Below are 25,870 nucleotides of genomic sequence, written 5' to 3' on the forward strand. Positions count from 1 at the left end.
TTCCGTCATTATGGGTCTGACGAACAGAGTATGATATTCTTTAAAAGAAAATAAATTATATAAATTAATTTGATCAATTTTAGTGCAATAACCTCCTGGGATCCTATTGTTTTTAACTATATTAAAGCACCGTATTTGTGTAATTAACAAATTTATAAAATGAATTACATGAAAAACTGTTAAGTGAAAAATCTTTTATTAGAGAATGGTTACAGACCTGAAGACAACTTATATTTTCCGAAGCATTTCGACCACTTGGGGTGCTGTTGGGTGCTATACTCGTGAGTTGCGGCTGTACTTTCCCCAGCTGATACATCGCTTTAGCATGTTTCCAGTTTCGTGTCACCCTTCTGAACCTCACCAGCTAGTAGTTAGCTCTGTTAGCAGCTAATGAGAGCGTCATCTTTACCACAACATGCCTCGGAGAAAAAAAGCTGGCCAGAGCCCAGCCAGGCAGACCGGCGGGCGAACGGACGGAGGAAGCTTCGGTCACAACAGTGGTAACCCTCTACGTCAGGGTTATGATCCAGTTATGGCGAGTAACGTCCCACTCAGCGCCGCGGCGCCCAACAGCGCTGTCATGGAGAGAATTGTTAAAAGCATGCAAGAGATGTTTTCCCACCTGGACCCAGACGTTATATACATCATACTCTCCGAGTGTGACTTTAAAGGTACCAAAACAAATCAAGGCCCAGTTGTCTAACATGCTGTATAAGGGTTAATGTTGTAACTTTGCTAACCAGTTAGCTGAGTAGCACCTGTGTTTTTGCGTGTGATGGGACTGAAACGTTTGACAGTACGAAGTTACTTTACAGCACACATCCCATGATAGTTGTTTACCATCAATATTATTGAATAAACTGAGACTGAAGCTTTGTTTTTCCCCTTTCAATCCCCAAACCTACGCTCCCTCTTCCACCTGTTGCTTCAATTGAGCACTATGGAAATGCTTAGCATGTGGTTGACATACAGTTGTTTTCATACGTCCATGGCATTATCTTACACCATAAAGGGTCAAATTCCACCTGCAACTTTCTTGTCTTTGTTGATATTTTACCAAGCAGCAAAATTAAGATTGGAATTATGTCTACATTGTCATGGACAAACAAGATTATGGTGTAATCCTTGTTTCTCTTTAGTTGCTATAAGTAATGTTGCAACTAAACTGGTTATTTACTTTGTGTGAGGTATTGTGATTTCTGCCAACATGGCTAATATTTTAGTCAAGTATTGATTTTAGGAATATAAATGTGTTTTTATCTAGTGCTTTTTATGTGTATTTTTCCTCTGATGTGTCTTTTGTGTCATAGTTGAAAATGCAATGGACTCCCTCCTCGAGCTGTCTGTGGCTGCTGAAGTTGCAGTCCCAAACCCAACTCCTGTTTCTGGCTTTGAGCGGACTGCTGCAGCCTTGCTTACCCCACGTCACTTTTCTGAACTGAGATCGGACACACAAACATCCACAGCCTCACATCAGCCCACCTCTCCTCCGTCTGCTGACCTGCTGACAGAGGAGCGGAACCTGTTCGTTGATCAAGAGTTGGAGACACTAACCGCTCAGGAAGATGTTACGGAGGAGCACCAAAGCAGCGTTTCCTTATCTGATGTTGCACCACTTTCTTCCATCCCTCCACCACCTGTTCCTAAGCAGGCACTTCCAGAGCTGCTTCAGAGCAGCTTAGAAGCTGCATCTGGAGAGTGCTTTATTGAGCAGCAGTCATCATCTGGAAGCTTGGTGGAGCTTTTGTCTGGAGCTTCCTCTCCACTTGACCAGCTCAGTACCTGGAATCAAGATGTTCCTGAAGGACAGGGAGAGGTACTTGATTTCACTCACCTGGTGACAGAAACTTCTGCAGAGAAGCCAAAACTTTCTTTGGACCTGGCAGCCTCAGGGCGTCCCTCGGCTTTCCAGGTCTATAAAAAGCAGGACCCATCCCACAGTCTTTCAGACAGGACTGAGCCCTTGCTCTCTAATCCAGTAGTCGATGGAACAAGGTCTAAAATGAACTTGCAAAACTGCAATCCACAAGGTTATATGGCATCACCCTGGAACTCGGGGGCACCAGCGTTTTCTCCTTGTATCCATGGAAACCAGGGACCGGCCTTTATCACACCTGTAGCTCAAACACCCTTCAATTGGTTCAGCCAGTTCAGGCATGTTTCTCCCTGGCTGAACCAGGCTCCTGTTAGCCAAGCGCCCCTCAAGCCCTCTGCAGTTATTCCTAAGTCTTGGGCCTTGCCTGCTGCTCCACAGGTTCCTGTCCACTCCACCAGGCTACGCTTGCAAGGGAAGGTGCTTGTGTTGCTTCGTGGTGCTCCAGGATCTGGCAAGTCGACTTTGGCAAGGTAAAATGGTTTTGATTGTCAGAACTTTAATCAGGGCTGAAAAATAACAAGAACCTCCCCTTTGCTTAATCCAGTTTAACAGAATCCATGTTTGGAAAAATATATGCATAATATGATGAAGTTGATCAAAACTTGCAAATTAGTTTGTTTGTTTTTGTTAAAAAATCATAAACTTAATACTTTAAGTGAATGAGCTTTCTTACTCTCTGAACCCCATATCCCGATTCTATATCTTATCTCTTTATTTTCAATCTAGGAACATAAGATCTGTGGACTTTGTGCTAAAGCCAACACATGCTATGTTATTTGACTTAAATGTCAGCTTAACGTGTGTGTCTGCAGAGCCGTGTTGGAGCATAACCCAGATGGGGTCATACTGAGCACTGATGACTATTTCACCCGCAACGGAAAGTATGAGTTTGACCCCACGGTGCTTGGCGAGGCCCATGAGTGGAACCATAAAAGAGGTTAACAACAAAGTGCTTATATGAAGTTGACAGCAGTAACAAGTGAAATTACATGTGACCTTCTCTAGATGTTTTTTTATGTCTGTAATTAATTGTTGTTTTACTTTAAGTTATTGGACATCAGTCACATGTTTTCCTGTTTCTCTCATGCTAACTTCATCCCACAGCCAAGGATGCTTTCAACAGGGGAGCCAATCCCATCATCATTGATAACACCAATCTGCAGGGCTGGGAGATGAAACCTTATGTGGCTCAGGTCAGTCAGTTCATCTGGAGCACATGAAGTATGATAAAAGTGAAGAAGAACTTTGTTTTTTTAAATACTGCAGTATAAAATTCATTACGCTGCAAATGCTGTTAAAACGCTGTTAAAATATATTTATTCTTTATATTTGCAGTTTTAGACATGCAGACCAGTTTCAAAATGGATTTGGATTTGTTAGTTTTGAGGAATAATTATTATAATAAATGGATGTAATATACAACACTTGATTTAGTCTTGAACTGCATAAAAAGTCCAATTCTCTGTCTGTCTTAGGCACTGAAACATGGATACAAGGTGCTTTTCAAAGAGCCAGATACTTGGTGGAAGAATAAGCCCAGAGAACTGGAGAGGTGAGAGAGACAGAGGAATAACGTGGTCTTACTTTTTATTTATTTAGTTATTTCTTGGGACAAAATGACCGAAAATGTTGCTTGGAATAGTTTTCTATATCTTTTGAATGTATGTTCCTGTGCAGACGTAGCAGACACAATGTGCCGGTGGAAACGATACGCCGCATGCTGAATGGGTATGAGCGCTTTGTCACAGTCCAGTCCATCATGGGTTCACACATGCCTGAGTTTAAGCAACAGCTTCTTCTGGAGAACAAAAGCTCACAGTGAGTTTTGTTTTAAGTGTTTGAACTATTGAATGATTAATTTAATTAAGTTTTTAACTTGAAATCATTATTTAAGATGTTCTAATAGGCCAATTAGCAAAGAGAGCGATTAATGTACATGTTACATGGCTCCTGATCCAGGTTTCAAACCTGCAGCATCAATGGTTTTTACAAATCTACTCGCTTCAGACTGTGGTCTTTTTTGTGCAACAGTACGGTCCTCTGAGAGTTAAAAAAATAGCGTCCGGCCTTGATTCTTCTCCGTCTGAGCCGCAAATATGTTTACATCGGATTTACGTTGTTTTACTCTCCACACTCGCTTATTATCATCTGCTCTCTCATAGCCGGTGGAAGGGACGGGGAGATGCAAAACTCATCAAACTTTTCCTGGTGAGAGGGTTCAACACCTTAATAAGACAAGGCGATGACGAGGTAGGCTACGTGTTTAATTTCAACGTCATGTGACAGCTACACTCAGCCGTGAAGTCGCGTCTTCAAACTTCATCACGACCTTCCATAAATGACTGAAACACTGAGACAAAAAGCACGGAGGACAGAAAACAGTAACATGTGACATGTCCTAATGAAGTGAATAGAGATGGTTTTACTGAGTGGAGTCGCTCTCCGTATTCAGAGTTCAGATCTCAGATAACTTGCTGACATTAACTAAACCTAGAAAGAATACTGAATCATTATAAGCCGTAATATCACTCAAGGCTCAGTTATAGTCACGCAGCATCAGGCGGTTACACCATCACCACCGTAAGGTCCGCGTAGGTCTGCAGAGGCTCGGCGCGCTGCTCTCCCAACCAGACGTGCAGTCCGCTTCAGTCCGCCACGCGAGTGTAACTCCAGCTTCAGAAATGACTACAATGATGATAGATTCAGCTCATTCAGCTGGGTCTCCATGACGGACATGAAGTTCTCAGCATAACACGAGTGTTTCCATCTTCACCTCCCAGAGAGTGTTAAAAAAACCAGGATTTCTGTCTGATTTTCAGGTGGTTGAAGCTAGATATTGTCCTGTATTCGTTCTCCGCTGGTTGGAGTGTGCACACCTGCATGTGCACCTCTCTGTGTGTATGGCATCTATCATGTGTAGCACAGAAATCATGGAAAGAGAAATGAGGAGCTGAGGTTTAAATCAGATCAATAACATCAGACTGTTTTGTTTTTACTACAAGGACAAAGTAGAACCCAGTTTTAGAGGAAACTTCAGTGTTTTGGCCACAGGTTGCATCATGTAGTTGGTAAGTGAAGCTGGTTATAGCTCAATGTTTTGTCCTCTCTAGAATATAAAGCAATTAATAGCTTCCTGTTATAACTTCCTATAATGTTATAATCCTCCATCTAATATAGAAAAAATATTTCTGCATGAACAGTAAACAGGAGCAATATTTAAAGATGAAATTGCAAACCAAATCACAGTTGCAATATTGGTCAGAAAAATCGCGATTAGATTTTTTTTCCCATATCATACAGTGGAAACCCATTTCTGTATCAATGTATTGGAAGAAAAAAAAATCCTGGATTTTAATACAAGGACAACGTAGTGAGTTAGCATCTCAAATGACTTAATTTTCCTGAATGGAGAACCTTTTCTGAGTATTTGACCCAGCCTCACAATAACCTCTAAGTTTAGTTTGGTGTTTAGTGTGCAACATGACAGCAAAAACCAAAAGTTAACCTTGATGGGAAAAGTCACAATGGTGAAGAATTACTAGTTTTGATGACATACAGGTTATCATGGTTCTTACCATTTTTTTCCAAATTGCATTTGGATATAAAAAAACAAAACATCTGACAGTGAAAATACAATGATTTTGCAAATCTCATAAACCAATATTCTATTCACAATATAGGTCAGGATTATGAATGAGTACAAGAAGAGCATTTTTAGACAAGTAGAGCTCAGAACAAAAGACGGGTAGTTTCTGAAATCTGCTGAAAAGCTGAATCTGCTGACAAGATTAAAAATAATCCTGGGACATAACTGAAAATTGGTATCGGTTGCCCGTCATCTTTGGAGCTTCAGACTACATTAAGAACAGGTGTAATTCTGTCATGGATATATATGTTTATTTGACTGTTGTATTCAAATAATAACTGGCCCATATCTTGTCTAATGCTACTTTTATTTATAGAAAAGTGGGTCTCCTATAATAAGCTTTAAGTAAACATCTTTTCTTTCAAACATATTAATCTTATTAAAAATGATCTTAAACTTAAAACTTTTGCATGCAAAATGTGTTTTTTTAATTATTTATTTATGAGTGAATGACAGCAACAAAAGTAAATAACGTCATAACTATTCTACCGTATAAACAGCCCCATATCTTGCATAGAGATATGCAACATCACTGCAACCGTGATCTCTTTCCATCTGGATCCTGATCATACGGGATCCACTGTGCAACTAATTCCCCTGATGTAGTTCTTCTCTTAACGAGGGTTTGTGGGCTGAAGTTGTCTTCTGCATTTTGAAGAGAGCAGCATTTCTCACTACAGTTATGTGTTCAGCAAAAATGCAGACGTGAGTGACGGCTCACTTTACTGTATCTGTTAGTGCTTTCAGACAAACACCGTTCTGGTGCGGAGGGTGGGCTGAGTCCACTGCCAACTATGGAAGCCCAAGGAGATCATTTGCGGTTCATATAAAAGAGGGGAAAAAAAATCCTGATTTTCATAGGATGAATTGTCCGAAACAAAAAATTTGATTTATCGATTTTATCGATTAATTGCCCAGCATTAGGCAGGGCCGCAATACAATGCTGAAACACAAACTGCATCTATTACAGCAAGATAGCTTTGTATTAGAAGAGCCTTACAGGTGATTAAACTGAAAACATTAACTAATCATGAAACACAAAAACCACCCAGGACTGATGAGCATTTGAAACTTATATTCGAAAATAATAGGACAACATTCCTCCCCTAGAAGTCCAGAAGCTGGGCTCCTCAGTTCCAGATGTTTACACTGTTTTTTAGACATGTTGCTGCCATCAAGTTCAATATATATATATATATATATATATATATATATATATATATATATATATGTATATATATATATATATATATGTATATATATATATATATATATATATATATGTATTATTAAATTTCAAAATACCTTTAACATTTGATGTCATCTTCTTTCCAAGTCATTTCTAGTTACGTTTTAGTGTCTGTTAACACAGAGAGAGACAGGCATTTTTTTTACCTCAATAAAAAGAGGTGTGCAGCGTGTAACAAAATCAAAGATCAATGAAAGAAAAATATAGCATTAAAAACTGTTTCTGTTGATATCTAACCACCTAATAAATATTGTGTTTTTATTCTCTTACAATGAGCCATTTATATCTATTTGCCTTGGGTCTATATGGCAGCTGCCATGTTTGTGCCACAATTTCTTCTATGGTATCTCTGAATGGACAAACAATTTTATGTGAAGTGAGAACCCTCTGAGCTTTAAAACAGCAATACCGGCTTTGTTTAATAGATGATAGGTGCACTGATTGTGTAAGTAATGCCTTAAAAGTACCATAGAAGACAGTACACATGTACACAATTTTAATAGTTACCGATAGAAACATGTTTTATCTGAAAGAATTTTGGTCACTGACAGCCACCATCCATTCACAACTTGCTATACCCATCATTACCACTAGATGTCAGTAATTCTTACACACTGTACCTTTGTCATAAGTCTAAATTTCTTTTTACACCAGCCATCTATTTATTGCCATGTTTCCTTAGAGACAAAAACATAAATGGTATTAGTTGTGTTTTTTTTTTGTAGCAAGTAAGTACAAGGTGTTAAAAGACAAGTAATTGTGCTTAAAATTAGTACCTTTATACTCAACAGATGAACAGAAATTATCCAAAACTGGTTTATATCAGTTTTATGTTGTGCCACTATAATCATTTTGTTTATGGTTCCAATTATGTTTTTTTTCTTTTTCAGTAGACCAATGTCTTCTGAAACACCAGGTCCTGACCTTGTGTGTCAGCCAGGATTGACTGAGGGATGTAAAAAATCCCATCCTCAACTCTCCTCCTCCCTCCCTGATGTGTCATCTTTCGGTTGCTCTGGAGAGGTTGCTGTGCAAGAAGACAATGCCCACAAATTCACTGAGCTGCTCGATCTCCGACTCACGGAAAGCCATACTAGCAACCCAGATATTTCTGATTTAGATGAAGATATTGATTTGGGTGAACTGGATTCTGAGCTGGAAATTCAGTTGGAGTTAAACCACCAAATGGAAGACCAGAGAATCCCAGACTGTGTTGTGGAATCTGTGATAAATGAAGATCGATCTGGGGAGGAAATCCATGTGGATTATTCTGAGTCTATTAGACAAAGAGTGAGGAGGGAAAGACCAAGCAGGAGGTCTGGGTTTGAAAAATTGGAGCCTGCAGGTCTGGTAACAGACTCTGATCAGCCAGATAAAGAAAAGCCAAACAATGAAGATGTAGAAGTGGTTGAGACGGTGAGGTGCAGGGAGGAGGAGAAGGAGGAGGCTTTTAAGATGTTAAATTTTGTGGGCGATTGGCCTTCTGAAGGGTCTCTAAAGCAGCGCCAGGCGAGGAAAAGAGAACAGCCAAGAGAAACGGAGGGAAGAGCCGATGATGAAGAAAAAACAAAGTGTGTGGCGTCGGGTCCTGAACGAAATGAGTTTCAGAAGCTTCTTGATCTTATTCAGACAGGTGTGGCGTCAGTTCAGACCTGCTCTTCTGGCTCACACCCAGTTTCTCCAAGCTCGGGAGAAGAATTTGAGAGAGAGCATGAGGCAGGTAGCATGTTTGAGGAATCAAACAGTGAAGAAAAACAGTCGAACGGTGTTAACAACAGCAAAGGTGAATTACCCGACTGCGTATTAAACTGGAAGGCAGTAGACTCTTGTATCGTCAGGGAGCTAAAAGCTGATGGTTTGGAGGAAATTAAAAAACAAAATGACGAAAGCGGTACCATTGAAAGAGATGTTGCTGTGTCAGCATTTGGACAAAAAACTTTATCTGAAGATTTGCAATCTTCCAATGTAACCAGTGATACAGGTGAAAGCCTCGATAACAAAGACAAAGTTAGTACAGATGTGGATTACGGCCCAGAAAATGGCAGCGAGTCTGGGGCTGGGACTGATGGGAGGGTCAGTAATGAAACATGTCAGAGTCCAGCATGTGAGATCTTGGTGGAAACAGAAAGTGGTGGAAGCAGTCAGGAAAGGAAGCACCATCAGGGTCGGAGATCAGGGAAGCTGTGCAAGCTGGCTCTCACCTTCACTCAAAACTGCCTTTCTTCTTCATCCAATGATCTGGACTGTCCAAATTCCACAGCTGAAAGCAGTGACATTACTGAAAGCAGTGTTAACGCAGATGTCACACCTGTCTTTAATCCCAATTGTGACACTAATTTAGACCTTAAACCAGACTTGGACCTGTCTACAGAGTCCAGTTCTGAAGCACACCTGCAGCCCACTCCTGTTGCTCTGGTGGAAACAGGCTGCTTCACTCAGACAGAACCTCAAGACTTCGCCTTTATTTGGCGTCTCAACCATCAGGACAGCTCAGATGATGCAAACGTCTCCAGTGACATCAAAGTGTTGTATGGGGAGTCCTCTCGGTTTGTGCCAGAGCCCTCCTCTGCAGTTTCTGCTGCAGTCGCTGTTGACCTTTCTGGTCATTCAGATGTATCTTACTATGTGGTGCATGAAAAAGGCACACAGGTGGAGGAGAAAGAGCTTGTAGTAACTGAAGACCGAGTCAAGAGCCTTCGCATTCTCAGCTGTCATTTTAAGCTAGTTAGCTTTGATACGTTAGAGGATCTGTATGACAAGTGCCATCAGGACTTAGAATGGACCACCAATCTGCTACTGGATTCTGGAGAGAGGTTCTTTAGAGATGAAGATGTTGAGGAGTACGGTGCAGCAGATGTAGACAATACATTTGGTCTATGTGGAGAATTACATGAGGCTGCAGAAAGCAGCAAAATTCCTGATGCATTACATGAACATCAGCATGTAGGAGAGCAAAGTGGGACTGAGACGGGAGCCCAGAGGTCAAACTGTGGGGCAGGTAATGAGTCAAAAGAGGGTGCCAACTACACAGATGGACCAAGTTTTAATGTCGCTTCTGTTCCACCTACAAACAAGGCCCAGTCAGATGCAACTCCAGCTGCAGGAAAATCTCCTCTAACAGAAGTTTGTCTGCCTAAAGAAGTGAAATTAGAGCAAAGTGACAACAATGACCACAGAGGTATATCCGAGCCAGGGCTGGGAGGCGGAGCTTGGAGTGGGAGCCTTTATGATGAAGTAATAATTGAAGACTCGAGGTTTGAGTTTGAGGACGACGTGGCCAGCATGGATGAGATCAATCGGCTGCTGCAGGCTGAACTGGAGGAGATGGAGAGAGAGGAAAAGAAGAGGAAAGAGAAGAGTAAAAGTCAACACCTTGATATTCAAACCGTGGAGCTGAAGCTACCCACCGAGCTGGCTCTGCAGTTAGCCGAGCTGTTCGGTCCTGTTGGAATAGACCCAGGTAACTAACACTCAGGCTGTACATTAAAAGTACATTTAAAAAAGTATATTCAAACCTCAAATAATAATGTGAATAAGGCCAGAGTGGAGGATGTCTTTTGTATTATGTTAAAAACCATTAAACGACAAATTCATGAAAATCTGATTAAGTCTGTTCCTGACTGCATTCAAGAGTTTTTACCCATGCTGCACTGGTAGCAGTTTTACCAGAACTAAAGAGGGCAACAAACCACTGTAGTAATGGAGATGGATTATGCTTTGGCAGGTAGAAGTAGCTACTTAAAGAAAAAATCTGTATTAAATTGACAAAATAAGTCATTGTGCCCACTATGTGGCAACAGAACAGGTTCAGTGTGGTGTGCAATCAATACGAAGTCACTGAAAGATTGTAATGATGGGGGTCTCTAACACATTGGTCCACTATATTATACATTGTGTGTTCCCTCGCATTATGATCTAGCCACAACATGTTATTTACTTTTTATATTCAGAAAACTGTTCAGCAGCCCTTTGTTACCTGCTGATATTGATGAGCTCACAGAGTTTAGGACACAGTTTGCAACACTAATTTTTAGGGTATTCATACTTACCTGATTAAACTGCTAACCTAGATGTCTGTCTTGCCTGATAATTATACTCAGGTACATGCTCCACTGATGACTTCGCTGTGCAGATGGACCTGAATCTGGCTAAACTGCTTCACCAGCAGTGGAAGGAAACAATCCAGGTAAGCTATCGCAGATATCAGTGTTTACTTGTTTACCACTGTTGAGGTTCATCTGGATATAAATGTTGCTTTTCAGGAAAGGCAAAGACAAGCAGCTCTTTCTTTTCACCTGCTCCAGGAAGGTGAGTGGTAACACACACAAACACAAGCTAAGTAGAAATCCATGTGCAGCAGCATACATTTGCTCTGCATATGACTAATATTGTGTTACAATGCACACTCAAACCCACTCTTACATGTCAGTGCATATAGTGTAATATATAATACACACATTGCCATATATGTTTAAATACTTGATAGACTGAACACAGTTTTGCTACATTCTCTAAATGTTTTAGGTTCAACTCAGCAGGATGAGTCACAGGTGGCCAAATACAACCAACAAGACAGGATGCAACCTGCAAACCTTTTGACTAGTAAAGATGGTAACATGCCACTGGCAGAGGCCTCTGGTTCGATGCCGCTCATGGACCACTGGAATGTGTCCCGTCCACATGTCTCTCTCAGGGACATTATTAAAGAAGAACAAGCCTTGCAGGACAAAGTACAGAAAGTAAGACTACACCCCGGAGAAAAATGTAGGTATTTTCTGTCTTCATTCTTCATCCAGTGCATTCTAACATATGTCCCCCTTACTGTCTTTCAGAGCAGACAAAGTCGAGTTGACCTGGACCGGTGGGATGGAGCCACGTTGTTGAAGGAGAAGCAGCTGTTCTCCCTCTTTCCCACCATCGACAGACATTTTCTCCAGGACATTTTCAGAGACCACAAGTAAGAGAACAGCTGAGCTTGGATTGTGATCATCGTCATGTAATCATGAGAAATCAAACCTGTTTCCACTGTAATGCTGTGCCAGTGCAAGTAAACATAATCTGCTGTTTGAGCAGCAAAGTGTCTGCAGTTGCACAAAAGTTACATTGCAGGATGTGTAAAGTGTGCAGAACATCACAAAGCAATGCAGTTTTTTTTCCAGAAACAAAGACTTAAAGTCCAAAACAAAATGATTGAGTGCACGCACTTTGATTTAACTTCATTAAAAAAAACACTTTGTTGCTAGTGAGGGACATGTATGCTCTCTGCAGTGAAATGAGCAAGAAAGAGTAGAAAAACAGATTTTCTTAATACCCTCTTTGAACGTATTAATTATGGCAGAACTTCTTGCTGGTTATTTTACACTCACATTGCCTCTTGTGAACAAAGAGGATTTTTTTTCTTCAGGCGTTGGGTGAATTGTTTTCTGTGGTAGACGTAAAAGTATTTTAATTTTATTTTCAGTGACCCTTTTAATTTATTTTATTTATTTATAAACTAAATATAATGCTTGTTTTCTTAAAGACCAAGCAGCTGGAAGACTCTTTAATGCTTTCATTCATTCATTCATTCATTCATTCATTCATTCATTCATTCATTCATTCATTCATTTATTTTATATTTATTCTCTTTTTGTCCTATCTACATTTTAAACGGGTATATTTTTATTTTTGTTTAGTTATAGCTTGACCCAGACGGAGTTGTTTCTTCGCTCTCTCCTGGTCGAGGAACCTGTGAAGACAGTCGTTGCTCCAGAGGCTCCTCGGACTGACCACCACAGAACATCCAGCAAGGAAAGAGAAAAGGTATAAAGATGGGCCGTGGATGAAACTAACAGCAAAACATCTGTGATGCATATTCACATCTTTAGTTTTTGATATTGGAAATTACGTCCATGATCTCTCCTAATTACCTGTCATTTTAATCCATTAGAGGCAGAAGTCTCTGGAACCAACTGTACCCAACTATCAGGATACAGAGGACCCAGAGTATGAGGACTTCAGGGCAGAGGCCAGCCTTCAGAGGAGGCGACAGCTCGAGAGTTTTGCAAAAGCTGCAGAAGCCTACAAACAAGGACGGAAAGAAGTGGCCTCATTTTATGCACAGCAGGTAAATTAATAAAAAAGAATGATTTTAATTTAATACACTGTTTGTTAATGTGCTGGCCTGCTGGTTTATGGACAGGGAGTCTCAGGTTTTACTCCCTTACTGCATATTATTCAAGTTCTGCCTTTGTCTTCCCATGTTGTCTTCTTTTAGGGACACCTGCATGGCCAGCGGATGCGTGAAGCCAATCACCGTGCAGCAGTTCAGATTTTTAACAGAGTCAACTCCTCGCTGCTGCCCAGAAACATCCTGGACCTCCACGGGTTGCATGTAGACGAGGCCCTGGAGCATCTGGCACAGGTCTTACAAGACAAAACTGCAGGTACTGCATATTCTTCAAATAGCCTCTTTCAGACACACATCACTCAGTGTTGGCCTGTTGGCAGTTAACCACAAAGCTCAGTGGTCAGAGAGGCGACTTGGGGCTGGAAGACTCAGGTTCAAGTCCCCAGATTAGAAATTGTGGTGAACCACTGTGGGCCCCTGATCAAGATCCTTAACACCCAACTGCTCCCTGGGCACCCTGATAATTTTAAAAAGGGTCAAATGCAGGGGCCAATCTCCTAATTGAGATAAGTTATTATTATTATTATTATTATTATTATTATTATTATTATTATTATTATTATTATTATTATTATTATTATTGTTGTTGTTGTTGTTGTTGTTGTTGTTGAGGATTTTATAAAACTTAAATCCAGATTTGGGCCTTATTAGACAGGACCAGGTAAGATGTCATCTCACCACAAATTCTGCAGCTGCACAAAGAAAAACAAGCATAAGGACATTAAATCTGCCTCTTTGTAACAGGAGCACATGTTATAACACATTATCATAAAAACGTGCTGGCTGGTGGTAACTGTATTCTGTGTGTTTTGTACCTTTTTGGCCTCTTTGTGTGCAGATTGTGAACAGGGTCTCTGTCAACCTCAGCTCTCTGTCATCACAGGAAGAGGGAACCACAGTCAGGGGGGAGTGGCCCGCATCCGCCCTGCTGTTATAGACTACCTCACCAACAAACACTATAGGTAAGCGCACACACATATAAACACACAGACACATGTGAGCATAAACCCCAACCAGATATGTTCATCTTCACCCACCTTTTCTCATATCTCTGCATCTCACAGGTTTACAGAGCCAAAGCCGGGTCTCGTGTTGGTCTCCTTGAGGTGAAAAGACCCCGTTTTCGTTGCTATAGAGGACAGCTCTCTTTATTTCTTACTTGTCACTTCTTCAGTACAAGTTTACCAGCACATACAGTGTGTTAAAGTGTAATCAGACAGTTAAGGTACTCTTTAATTCTCTTCAAATCTCCACGTCATACAAAATACCAGAAACTGAATAACTTCTCACAGTGGCACTACTTTTAATCTTTGTCCAGTTTAAATGACTTTTTCTTTCCATGGAAAATGACTACATTGTTATGAAACACAGATCATTTATTTTTATGCATCTAATAAGCTTTATCAATGCATTTATATTTTATCTTAAAAGTTTTATAGCGTGGATTTTTCCTTTATGTGTTTTAGAGTGAAAGGAGCCTGTGTTCAGCGGCTGTGTGTGAATACTAACTAATTTGGAGTTAGGATTAAGATGTAATGTACATGGTTTTATCTAACTTTAATTGAATGATGATCACATGCTGCCTGCTTGGAAGTTACTCTGCAACCAGAATTTTAAAGTATTTTTGACAGCCGAAGGATCACATATATGTCTGTGTTATAAGGCAAACCTGCTGTATAGAAAATGCTTCTCTCTTCATTTTAGTGCTACAGTTTCCCTATTGTATTCACAAATGATCAAAAAGCTGTCGAATAAGTTGAAAAACCTCATTAAAACAAGCTTTGCTGTGACTTCTGCAGCAATCGCTCTGCTTTGACTTAGCACATACCTTTGTAGCATAACACTTTTATAAAAAATTTTATTTTTTCTGTGGGAGAGAGAGAAAGGTCATACAAAGTTTAGCTGCTAATATAATAATATTCAAACTCAGGTGACAGCTAATATTAAGTGTTCTTGACTTTTTTAAAGGCCAGTTGGTTATTTCTAGCCCATTCCTGGTTGCTTTTAAAAAAAAAAACACTGCTAAATTATGTAGCAGTTGTCTTCCAAAGGCAGCTACATTAGTTTTATAGATTTAAATGGATTCAGTTTTCTATCTGTGTAATACTTGTTCGGTGCACTAACGTGGGGAACTCTTTATATTGGAAGAAATTATTGTATTTTTACAGGTTGTAATATTGTGAAATAAAATTTGTTTACAGTTTATATTTCTCACCATTTGTGGATGTGTTTGTGTGGATCAGTGTGACTTTTTTAATAGACATCTATAGCACATTTCAACCAAGTTGTGTAGGAAACTACTAGAAAACATTCAAATCCATATTAATCTGTCAGTCAGGTAACTGGCTGATATTATAAACAATATATTACCACCTTTAGTGGACATGATCTGAGAATCGATGTAATATATGCCATTTAAAATACTTCCTGAAGTCATTGCATAACCTTTTCTGTTTAGACTCCGGCTTGGTGCAAAGATCACACACATCTTGACATTATCACTGCTTTTTGTTTTAAGAGGTCCACACCATTTACCAGAGATGGTGTAAATTATAATAACATTTAGTAAATTTTAATTAAGAAATCTCATTTCCTTCACTCGATAGTAGCAGGTCATAATTACCCATATTACAATAAAATTATGTATTAAGTTATTATAAAAGCTGTGTAGAGGTCAGTGTGTTACTTATACTTCTGTACATTTACCTAACAGCTAAGTTTAGCTGGTTTTACAATGATTTTGCATCGATTAATGTTAGCAGCCTCTGAAATGAACTCGGTGGTTTTCACCCACTTTCACTCCTGATGTTCTACAATAAGCGCTGCATTCATTCCCAGTTGAAAAGGTAATGAAATTACTGTCCCCAAAGCTGGAACCACTCATGCCAGTGGCAATACAAGAGGCAAGAGTGTTTTTTCAGAGGACTGCAAGAGACAGTGAGGGCATAAAATGAAGCTGTTCACATGTTAACTTTCATTAGAGTCAAACAGGAACTGATGTCATAAGTTTTCATGTGAGCCATATAGCTTTCGGTGTTTAGTTGAGTGTTTTGGTGATTCTTACATATGCAGGCACAATTTATATAACCCTTAATTTATCAAAGGAGATGAGGGATGGTTTCTAATGCAAATTTTCTGAAATGCTGATAAGTCATGAAAAACTTTAATATTAAAATACATTCAATAATTTCAGATATGCTTGCTTTTAGTTACTTGTCCCTGAATTTTCGCAGCAAGTATACAATGTGTTAAAGTGATAAGCATTTTGTCTGGTCTCAAATTGAATTCTGTTTATCAATACATTTATTATTTTGCTTTATTTTTACCCTATTAGGATTTTAAAAGGAATAGTTTAGCAATTCTTTAATCTGCCTCTAATGTTTCATTACAAACCTGTGAGATTTATTAGATCTGTTTTGATCAGCTGAATTATTCTCAGCGTATTGGTCCTTGTGATGAGGATTTACTTATTTATTTTGGAATGATTCTTTTGTGCCTTGCTTAAAAGTTAGCTTGAGTTGGCAAACATTTTCAGACCAACGTTAATCTGTGATGGAGATCTGCAGCACTGAAAACTACAAATGTTCAACAAATATTTTATTACTCTAGAAAGTGCTCAGGATTAAAATGTTTCTTTTCTGTATTTTATGTCTTATTGTATTGTTTTGTTTTGTAAAACACTGGTTTTACCTGTGAAAGGTGCTATATAAACTAACTTTACTTTCTCATTTACTTATATTAAAATAATAAGTTATAATATAAACGGAGGATTGTAATTAGTGAACAGATATTTAATTTATCCACTTTACTCCACATTAAAAAGAAGTGGTCTTGAATATTAAAATCCTGGGCTGATTGGTTCCAGTCCGACCCTGGCCTCAGTAACATAGGAAAGAACCATACACAGCCACATTAACCTGGCTCCTGTTTCTTCATTTTCTAAATAATAAAGAAAAGCTATTGATTTAAACAAAAATGTGGAGAAGGTCTGGAGCTCCCTCCCTTAGTATTTGGAGGGACTTTGGAAAGTATATGTAGATACTTTTGGTGCATTTCACTCAGGAAAGTTCTGCTAATTGACTAATAAAATGGACAACTGTGTATTTGTTTTAAGTTATTCTTTAGATTGTACGTCGGTTATACTTATTTAAAGAAAACATATTTTTCTTTGTAGCTAACCGTCCCTATTGAACCAAATATACAGCTGATTTCTGAAGCTATCAAAGCCCATACATATGTTAATTATAAATAATTAGGAAGTATGACACTCATCATAGTTATTTTTATATTTGATGGTTATGTTTCATCTCAAAGGTTAGCAACAAGTTTTTTATGTTTAATGAGAAGTTGTGTTGTGTTGAGCTGCTTCATGTTTGTACCATCAAGTTTCCAGTTCTGCTCATGTTGTGTTTTAATCAACGACCTTTATATCTGATCAGTGAGGCTGAAATACCAACATTGCAGCTGCAGGGTAGTAAAGTGCTGCTTGTAAAAAAATGACTAAATTTACTTGAAGGATTATAAGGATTTTATCAAAAAGTGAAGCAAACACCAGTAGTTGCTGAAACCCCTACACATCCAAATGATCCCACACAAATTGTCACTTTAACTTGTAAAAGATCTAACAGATAAACAGATGTAGCCAGATTATCCATCTTTATATCCTTGGCATTTTTTATCAAAAAGGCGTTTTCCCAAGAAATCTTAGAGGGAATCACCCTTACAAAGTCTCGCTTCCTTTCAGTCTATTAAATTATTAATCAATTTCTGACTGGAGCTCACACACTGCATTGTTGATCCAGTGTGGTCACATCTGCGCCCGTATAGTATTATAAGTTCCCTTTAACCTGCACCAGTTCTGCTTCTGCGTAAAAAGGCCCAAACAAAATGATGCAAACTGACAAAAGAAGGGAAAAAAAAGAAAAAGAAAAAAGCAGCCTTGTTGCAAAGCACATCTGGTGTGGGGGAGGCGAGATATAGATTCAGTCACACCTCCACACTCCAACAAGCGGATGCGTTTTACTTGCCTTTTCTCGTACATTCTGACTTCCCTGCTCGACTTATTGAGCAAACTTTGCTAACGGGGCCACAATATTTCATCTATGTGTCGGCCGGAGTATTTGCGAATCGCAGCTGCGTTTTAATGTACCCGCTTCGGCACATTATAATTAACACCAAAGCCATATTTCGGAGCTTGAAGACGGTGTTTCTTCAGCACATCGGGTGTCAAAGGCGCCAGCAACATCCGCCCGTTAAAGATTGAGGTGACTGACAAGGTAGGCCCAAACATCGTGTTTTTCCCCCTCCCCATGTTAACTTGATTTTATGTTGTAAATAGTTTTGATTTAGCTTTGTTTCTGACTCTTTTGTGCCTAAAGTTGAATTTCTTCTTTCTCTTTTAGTTATCAGTCATTAAGTAAATACATTGTGAGTTGTCCTGAAATGAAAAAAAAAAAACCAAACAAACAAACAACAACAACAAAAAAAGACTTCTGATATTTCTCTTACTGATAGACTATCGAAGGAGGTTTCTTAATGTGAGATCATTTCACTGAATTATGGAAAACCCGCTGATTTAATTGTCCCATCTACGCAACAGTAGGTTTTCCATCTAGATGTCAGTGGATGAGATGGCAGGTGTTCTTTTTTTTTTTTCGTTTTTTTTTAAACTTAAATGCCAGAGGGTTTGAAACAGCACAGAAATAATATAGCTATATTATTGTGATAATAACCATCAATGTGAATTTCTGCAGTTTTAAAAATCATGAAAAACATCACTGTTTGTTGTCAGATATCAGTTTGTGGCGTAAACAGCAGCATCAAGATCTGCTTTTATGTAAAAGAGGCACAGCAGAACAGCTGGAGAGGCATAGATCTTATATGTGAGATCGATGATATGTCTTCAGATAGATGTGTTATCAATGAGCACCTGTTAAGGTCCTCAGAATCAAGATGTGAATTCTGGGTCACACCCAAACATACATGTCTTTACTTCCGTGTTTAAAATCTCTAGTTACAGATTAAAGCTGTGTGCAGAGGAGCCGTGCTGCTGTCATGTTCTGTTTTTAGATTATAATATGTCAGTTGCTGGAGTAACGGGGAAAAAATAGGCTTTAGTTAAACAAACTCAAAAACCTTCCAGTTTCTCACCATTGTGGATGCGGAAGGAGTCTTTATTATGCTAACGTATTGTTTCTTTGTCTTCTTTCCTCTGTTAATGTCCCTCTTAGGTGATGAGGGGCCATAATGCGTATCTGTGGTTTAACTGAAGAGAAGAGCTTGAGGCTGACCATGCTGCTGCGAAGACCGAGCATAAGCGAGACAAGCCAAGATGGCCTAAAGCACTAGGAAGTGACGCCTAATGTGAAGCCTGCCTGCTGGAGAGTGCTGACTGCACACCTACTGTATGAGAAATATTTGAAGCATAGGCCAGTTCAGTTGACTGGTTTGCCCCTACTGGAGAGCATCTCTGATTCATGGAGCTTACACAAAGCAGATCTATAAATCGTCTGCTTTGAAAACTGCCACCTATTCTCAGAAATAGCAGAGGGATTAGCTTTTTTATCCCACTAACTTCACGAGAAAAACTTAACTATAGAATTTCTTCCAAGAGCCAAGGACATCCTGAGGAGTGAGATCCAATCATGAATGGCTTGACGGAGATGTCGGTGAAGTGTGTTCTTGTCGGGGACAACGCAGTTGGCAAGACAGCCTTGCTGGTCCGCTTCACCTCAGAGACCTTCCCAGACTCTTACAGGCCCACAGTGTTTGACAGTACAGGTGTGGAAGTGTATATGGATGGTGTCCAGATCAGCCTGGGCCTCTGGGACACGGCAGGCAATGACAACTTCAAGCAGATCCGACCAAGATCATACCACCAAGCCGACGTTGTGCTCATCTGCTATTCTGTGGCTAACCCTAACTCTCTAGCTAGCATCCAACGCAAGTGGATCGCTGAGATTCGAGAACACCTTCCCAAGGTACCAGTGCTGGTCGTTGCGACCCAGACTGACCTCAGGGAAGCGGGAGTGCATCGAGGGACCTGCATCACGCCGGCCGAAGGGAAACGCATGGCTCGTGAAGTCCACGCTAAGGGTTACCTGGAGTGCTCCTCCTTAAGCAACCGCGGTGTGCAGCAGGTGTTTGAGTACGCAGTGCGGACTGTTTTTAATCAGGCCAAGAAACAAGCCAGGAGACGCATGTTCAGCTTAAACCAGTGCAAAGCCTTTTGACCTTTTACCTTCATTTGGTTGCTACCTATGGTTTCTTTCAGATGACCTTTTAGTATACAGTTCAAACTCAATCAGCTGTATAGAGGTGAAGGGTTCCTAAGTGGGATTTCCCTGGTATTTGTTTTTCACTAAGCCTCCCCAAAACTCCCCTGAACTCAAACATGTTTGAAAGTGAGAATACATTTTTAGAAAAGTAAACCTAATAAACCAGAAGGCAAGTGTACAGAAATGGACGGTTTATGTTTATATGATGGGGAGACGAAGTTGTACAGTGTTCTCACATGGCCGTACAGTTTGTTAATGGGACAGAGGATTCATGTAAAAGACTTTCTTTACTTCAAGCACTGAAGCTGTACTCAGAGCGAAACATATTTATGTGTCTGCTGGAGATGCATCATGACATTAACTTTAAATTACTGCAAATAATACATTAACTAACACAAATGAAATGATACAACACAGTTTTTTTTACAGTTTAACCTTAACTTTTGTTAAGGTTACATTATTTTACACATTGATTTGTACATTTGTCTTAATCAAAGATAAAATCTACTTCCCTTTTTTTTGTCATTGATTAAATGAACATTGATTTGGGCTTATTTTGTCATTTGGCTCAGAAATGCATGGTACTTGCTCTTATTGAGCTCTTCATGACATCTTTGATTATAGTGAAATTTTATTGGATGTGATTTAGAATTGAAATGTTAAATAATGATTTAACAAATACCTGCGGGCTGTATGTTTCTGTCATAAATACGTGTCGAACTCAGTCAAGGTGTAGAAATATTTGCAGTTCAGTTCAAAATCTGCATGGAAAATATGCAGAAAAAGCCTGAAGATGTTATGAACAGTTATTGATTGATTGATTCATGGATTTTAATATAAAAAAATCTAAAATAAAGGGATTTGATTGTAGGCTTTTGTGCATTTATTGTAATTATTGAATCATTGACCTCCTTTTCAGAAAATGCGACACAAGTACACAAGTACACGGTTCAAGTTCAAGTTCAAGTTTATTTACATAGCACATTTTCTGCAACAGCAGTTGCCCAAACTTGTCTTTCAACTTAGCTATTATTATTTTGTTTTGATTTATTATTTTTTAAACTTAGTTAAAATTAAGTTTTTTAAGACATTTCGATATAATCTCTACATTTTATGTGTACAGTTTTACTGAAGGGAGGGATGAGGTAGCAAATAACTATATTTAAATATATATGTGCGTGTGTGTGTGTGTGATTTATTAATTTATTTGATATTTTTTATATATTTTTCTTCAGGTTGATTATCAGCCTTACATGACCGTTTTCCTGGGAAAAAAAGACTTTTTAAAGCATCATACATTGTATATATTTTACATATGAACCCTCGAAAAGTATAGTCTTGTATCATAATAAAAACTTCTGCAAAACTTTGTAGTCAAATTAAACTTTATTTATAAAGCATGTTTCATACAAACGCAAAGTGTTTTACATCATAGAAAGGATTTGCAACATGTTTGGCGTACACGCATTGTTCAGTACATGTTTTGTATCTTAACAATTTATTGTGAAAAGGCCAGAAGTTTGATATTTTTATGATCCAAATAAAGATGTTGAGGCATGTCTGTAATTAAATAGAAACTTGTGTTTCAGTGAAGAACTGCTTTTTTAAAAGTATTCCAACAACCAGGAGAAACAGCTTGATAAAGCCATACGACAATATAAACGTTTTACGTATCTGTAATGCAGTTTTCATAAAATCTAGATTTGAGGGGTGTAAATGTGGAAGTATTGGAACAATTATGATTTTGATTGAATAAATGTGTCACTGTAGAAAAGAAAAAAAGTTGTAAGACAGCTTGGTGAATAAAAAGGACTTGCTCACAAAGAAACACATGAGATAAGTGGAGACAGAACGATGAGGTTAAGATTGCAGATATAACTTTAAACTTTGATGTATTTCATCAGTTTGAGGCCAACAAACTGATGACCCTCTGACTACAACAAGCCTCTCGATACTCACAAGCAATTCAGTATGTATGGTATGTTTCTTGTATGTGATGTCAGAGGATGACATTGGAGAAATAAGTCAGTATTAAACGTTTATGGTTCTAAAGGATTGGTATGAATTGCAATAAATAAATAAATAAAATAAAAAGAAAGAACCAGGAAAGAAGCTTAGAGAAACTGTTCCTCCCCCCTCATGTTTTCTCCCGCTCTTTCTTTACTTACCTTCTTCTCATGTGGTGTTCAGAGCCGCTAAGGATGAGAGGCATCATGCACACTTTTTAAGGATATGCTGAAGAACATCTAACCACATCCCAGTACCCACTGACACACACACACACCTATATAATACTTTACATTATATAGGCAAAGTTTTACACGCATGCTTTAAGCCACACACTCTTGCATACATGTGCTCTTTTAATATTTTCTGCATATGCACATTCATACTGAGATACACTTACTTATTATACCAAGTCATGCACATGCCACACAGCAGACTCAGATCAGCTGAACAGAAAACAAACTTAACAAAAGTATTTGTATATCCAGCTGTTTTATTTATTGAAAAAGCATAATGTAGCAAAAATCCACTTATACTAATACAGTAGTCACTGAGAGGAATAGCAATTGTTTTAATTACATCTTTTCTTACTGTTGCCTTTTGCATATTTTCTTTTTAATTGTTGCTTTAAATCATCTTATATTTGTTTCAATGTATCAGCCAGCCTGCTTATTTACAAAGTCATTAAGAAAATCTCTTGTAAGTATATATCTTCTATTAAAATTCAGTTATGCAATCATAACGTCAAATTTTAGCATCCATTTCTGTCTACATGGATTTTGAAAGACATGCTCAGGCTTTCAGCAAGTTTGACTCAGTGCTGTGGTCGCATCTTTTATGCCTCATTGTGCTTTATGCCACAGCTACCACAATGCCTCACCCCTCTCTGACTGTGTCTCTGTTTCTCTCTGTGTCACACACACAAACACACTCGTGGTATACAGAATGTGTATGTGTAGGGCCACTTCACAGCAGTATTTGGTGTGCTTACTTCTCAAGTGCCTCTGGGAAATTAGAGAAGGGGCTGGTAAGTAGTACTTTTTTTCAGAGCAAACATTTTGACATGTCACGCAGGTGCAGCTACGGTAATAAAAAAAAATCTTTGAACGCTCTCGGTGATTGCTCCTAGATTGAGGCACGGAAAACACTGACTCATTTACAGCTAAATCTAAAGAAGAAATGGTTGATGTTATTAACAGTTTTTTCCTGCAACACAGCCTGGCCACTGGCAACCATGGCAACAAGAGTCAAATTATCAACACTCCAGTTGTGCAATGTTGCATCCCAGACTGTAAATTGTGAGGCCTGTTTAGCTTTGAACTTACACAACTTATACAAGTTTTTTCTTGTATTTTTTTTTTATTTTTATTTAATTTTTTTGTAGTAATTGTCTTTTCACAAAAAAGTCAAAGCATGGTTTATGACTGTTTTTGCTGTTAAAGTGATATAGCTATCCTATTTTTGAAACGGTAATTCTCATAATTAGCCTCAATATGAATATTATTATTAACAAATCCAATCACAGGCAAAAAAATAAACATTTAAATTCCTCTATTTAAGCGCTTTGCATACCATATCTGCAGTTCACCCTTGGCCTATTTTTCCTTTTCCTTTCAAAGAATGCTCGAAAAGTATAAAGCTATATTATAAGGGTTTTGGGGTAGGATGGTCATTATTTCTGAACAACATGTAATATCACATTTTCACTCCAATGTTCTCTGCAATTACTCATCCAGGTCACAACGTATGAACACGTTTGCATACAGACTACTTAGTGGTTTAGTGCACCTCAGCTAAAGAATGAGCAGGTGGCTCACAAGTCAATTATAATTAGCTGCAAATGTGTATGTGTGTTCTGATTGTAGTGTACATATTCTTGCAGGCCACACATTTATGAACCTACTAAGTAACAGAACATGGGTTCTTAAATAAATATTTTACAGCATGTGCCTTTGGCTTGTTCTAGCTGGAGAGGCACTGCTGGGACTAACACTAATCACACTGTTGTCTGTATGAGGCATGTCAGCATGACAGTGATGTACTACACCTAATGCCACGTTTTCACAGCAGACACTGGGACCTGCCCAAGTAGGCGAAGCACAGGGGATGTACTGATGACCAGTCTGTTCTGTAGATTTCACAGTAAACCACAGAAGCAGCAGGAAGCTTTCTTGCAGCAGTAACCATTAATACATACATTCGTAACTGTGACGAATCAAAATGTCTGCTGTAACGAAAAAAATAAAAAAAGAAAGAGAAAAAAAAGTCTTTACCAGGAAATAGAATCCCTGAAACTGAAGAAGATATTTTACTGTCTGAGCTAAGGCTGCGTCTCCCATGACGAGTCAAACTACCTTCTAGTAAAATGGAAAAAAAAAAAACTTTTGCAATGTGACACTGATGTGTTTGTAGACCACTATGACGCTTTGTTCCACTAGGAAACAAGTCGCATCAGGTTTTAAATGTACTGTTTTGTATTCCTTTAACCCCCATTCTTTTCACTTCTTTTAAAAAAATTTCTTGTTTTATTGTGTTTTTTTTTCTTTCTTTTTTTTGTATACGTTAAACCATCGGATACATAAGTGTGAAGTCAACCACTGTTCACCTCATATGTCTAATTAATTACGTTTCCTTAGCTGTCAAAACAACCATGCTCTTAGGTTTATATGTCTGTCTCTGATTGTAAAACTTTCTCTCCCAACATCTCCCCTTTTTACACAAGAACAGCAGCACAAACTCAATTTCTGATTCCTTATCTATCTATCTATCTATCTATCTATCTATCTATCTATCTATCTATCTATCTATCTATCTATCTATCTATCTATCTATCTATCTATCTATCTATCTATCTAGCTGTCTGTCTGTCTGTCTGTCTGTCTGTCTATCTATCTATCTATCTATCACACACGCACGCACGCACGCACGCACGCACGCACACACACACACACACACACACACACGTCTGTGTGTGTATAAAGAAAAGGACCCAAAATACACTTGAAGACAATTTTGTATATTTTATTTTTTATTCTATTCTGTTGCTCAAAGTGCCTCTACGTTTTGATCAGTACGTTATACAAAACCATCTCAGAAATGAAGATTATAGAAGTGGTTTGCAGAAGCTCATATTTGACTCTGCCTTCATCACACACACAGACATGCACACACGTTCTCACATACACACAGGAAACACCTGTCCTGTGCGAGTTCAATACCACAGAAACTGTGTAACATTAACATATCACATGACAAGGCACAGTTCTTTGCAGATTCAGACACGTCAGTGACATTTCTTTCTACATTCCTTGTCCTGAGATAAAACTACTGATTTTTTTTTATCAGTGTTAAGATTAACCTGAGTACTGATTATATATATATATATATATGTGTGTGTGTGTGTGTGTGTGTGTGTGTGTATGTATATATATATGATTCTGACTCTGTTTTTCATGTTTTTAGTACAACTGAATAATAGTTATCCTTAGATATTAATTCTAAACATTGCCACACTAGTTCTCCAGCCAGTGTGTTGTATTTCATGTTATTTTCCGTGTAATTATAATCTAAAATCTGATATATCAACATACATAAATAAATGTTCTAAAACTGAAATTGTCTCATTAATTTAAAACGTTCAGGCAAA

The 25,870-nt window shown here is 38.6% G+C and overlaps 2 protein-coding genes across 3 annotated transcripts; both read left to right on the forward strand.

Annotated features, from left to right (window-relative positions):
* The first annotated feature begins 237 nt into the window (after positions 1-237).
* n4bp2 (NEDD4 binding protein 2) lies at positions 238-15,139 on the forward strand. 2 transcript variants are annotated; one of them, XM_041983384.1, is made up of 16 exons: positions 238-671; positions 1,311-2,346; positions 2,689-2,813; positions 2,981-3,069; positions 3,352-3,428; positions 3,554-3,694; positions 7,662-10,231; positions 10,872-10,957; positions 11,034-11,079; positions 11,296-11,510; positions 11,604-11,728; positions 12,447-12,573; positions 12,701-12,877; positions 13,028-13,196; positions 13,779-13,902; positions 14,005-15,139. In XM_041983384.1, exons 1-16 carry the CDS (start codon positions 416-418, stop codon positions 14,048-14,050), a joined length of 5,409 nt encoding a protein of 1,802 aa, XP_041839318.1. In that variant the 5' UTR covers positions 238-415; the 3' UTR covers positions 14,051-15,139. The 2 variants fall into 2 exon arrangements, with proteins under 2 accessions (XP_041839318.1, XP_041839319.1); XM_041983385.1 differs by having other exon boundaries at positions 7,665-10,231.
* Positions 15,140-17,916: 2,777 nt separating this feature from the next.
* Positions 17,917-21,087, forward strand: rhoh (ras homolog family member H). The gene is made up of 2 exons (XM_041981864.1): positions 17,917-18,216; positions 19,171-21,087. The coding sequence occupies exon 2, from the start codon at positions 19,585-19,587 to the stop codon at positions 20,170-20,172; it is 588 nt and encodes a 195-aa protein (XP_041837798.1). The 5' UTR covers positions 17,917-18,216; positions 19,171-19,584; the 3' UTR covers positions 20,173-21,087.
* Positions 21,088-25,870: the final 4,783 nt, after the last annotated feature.

This window comes from Melanotaenia boesemani, chromosome 4 (genome assembly GCF_017639745.1).
Source record: "Melanotaenia boesemani isolate fMelBoe1 chromosome 4, fMelBoe1.pri, whole genome shotgun sequence".
In the NCBI taxonomy this organism is placed as follows: Eukaryota; Metazoa; Chordata; class Actinopteri; order Atheriniformes; family Melanotaeniidae; genus Melanotaenia; species Melanotaenia boesemani.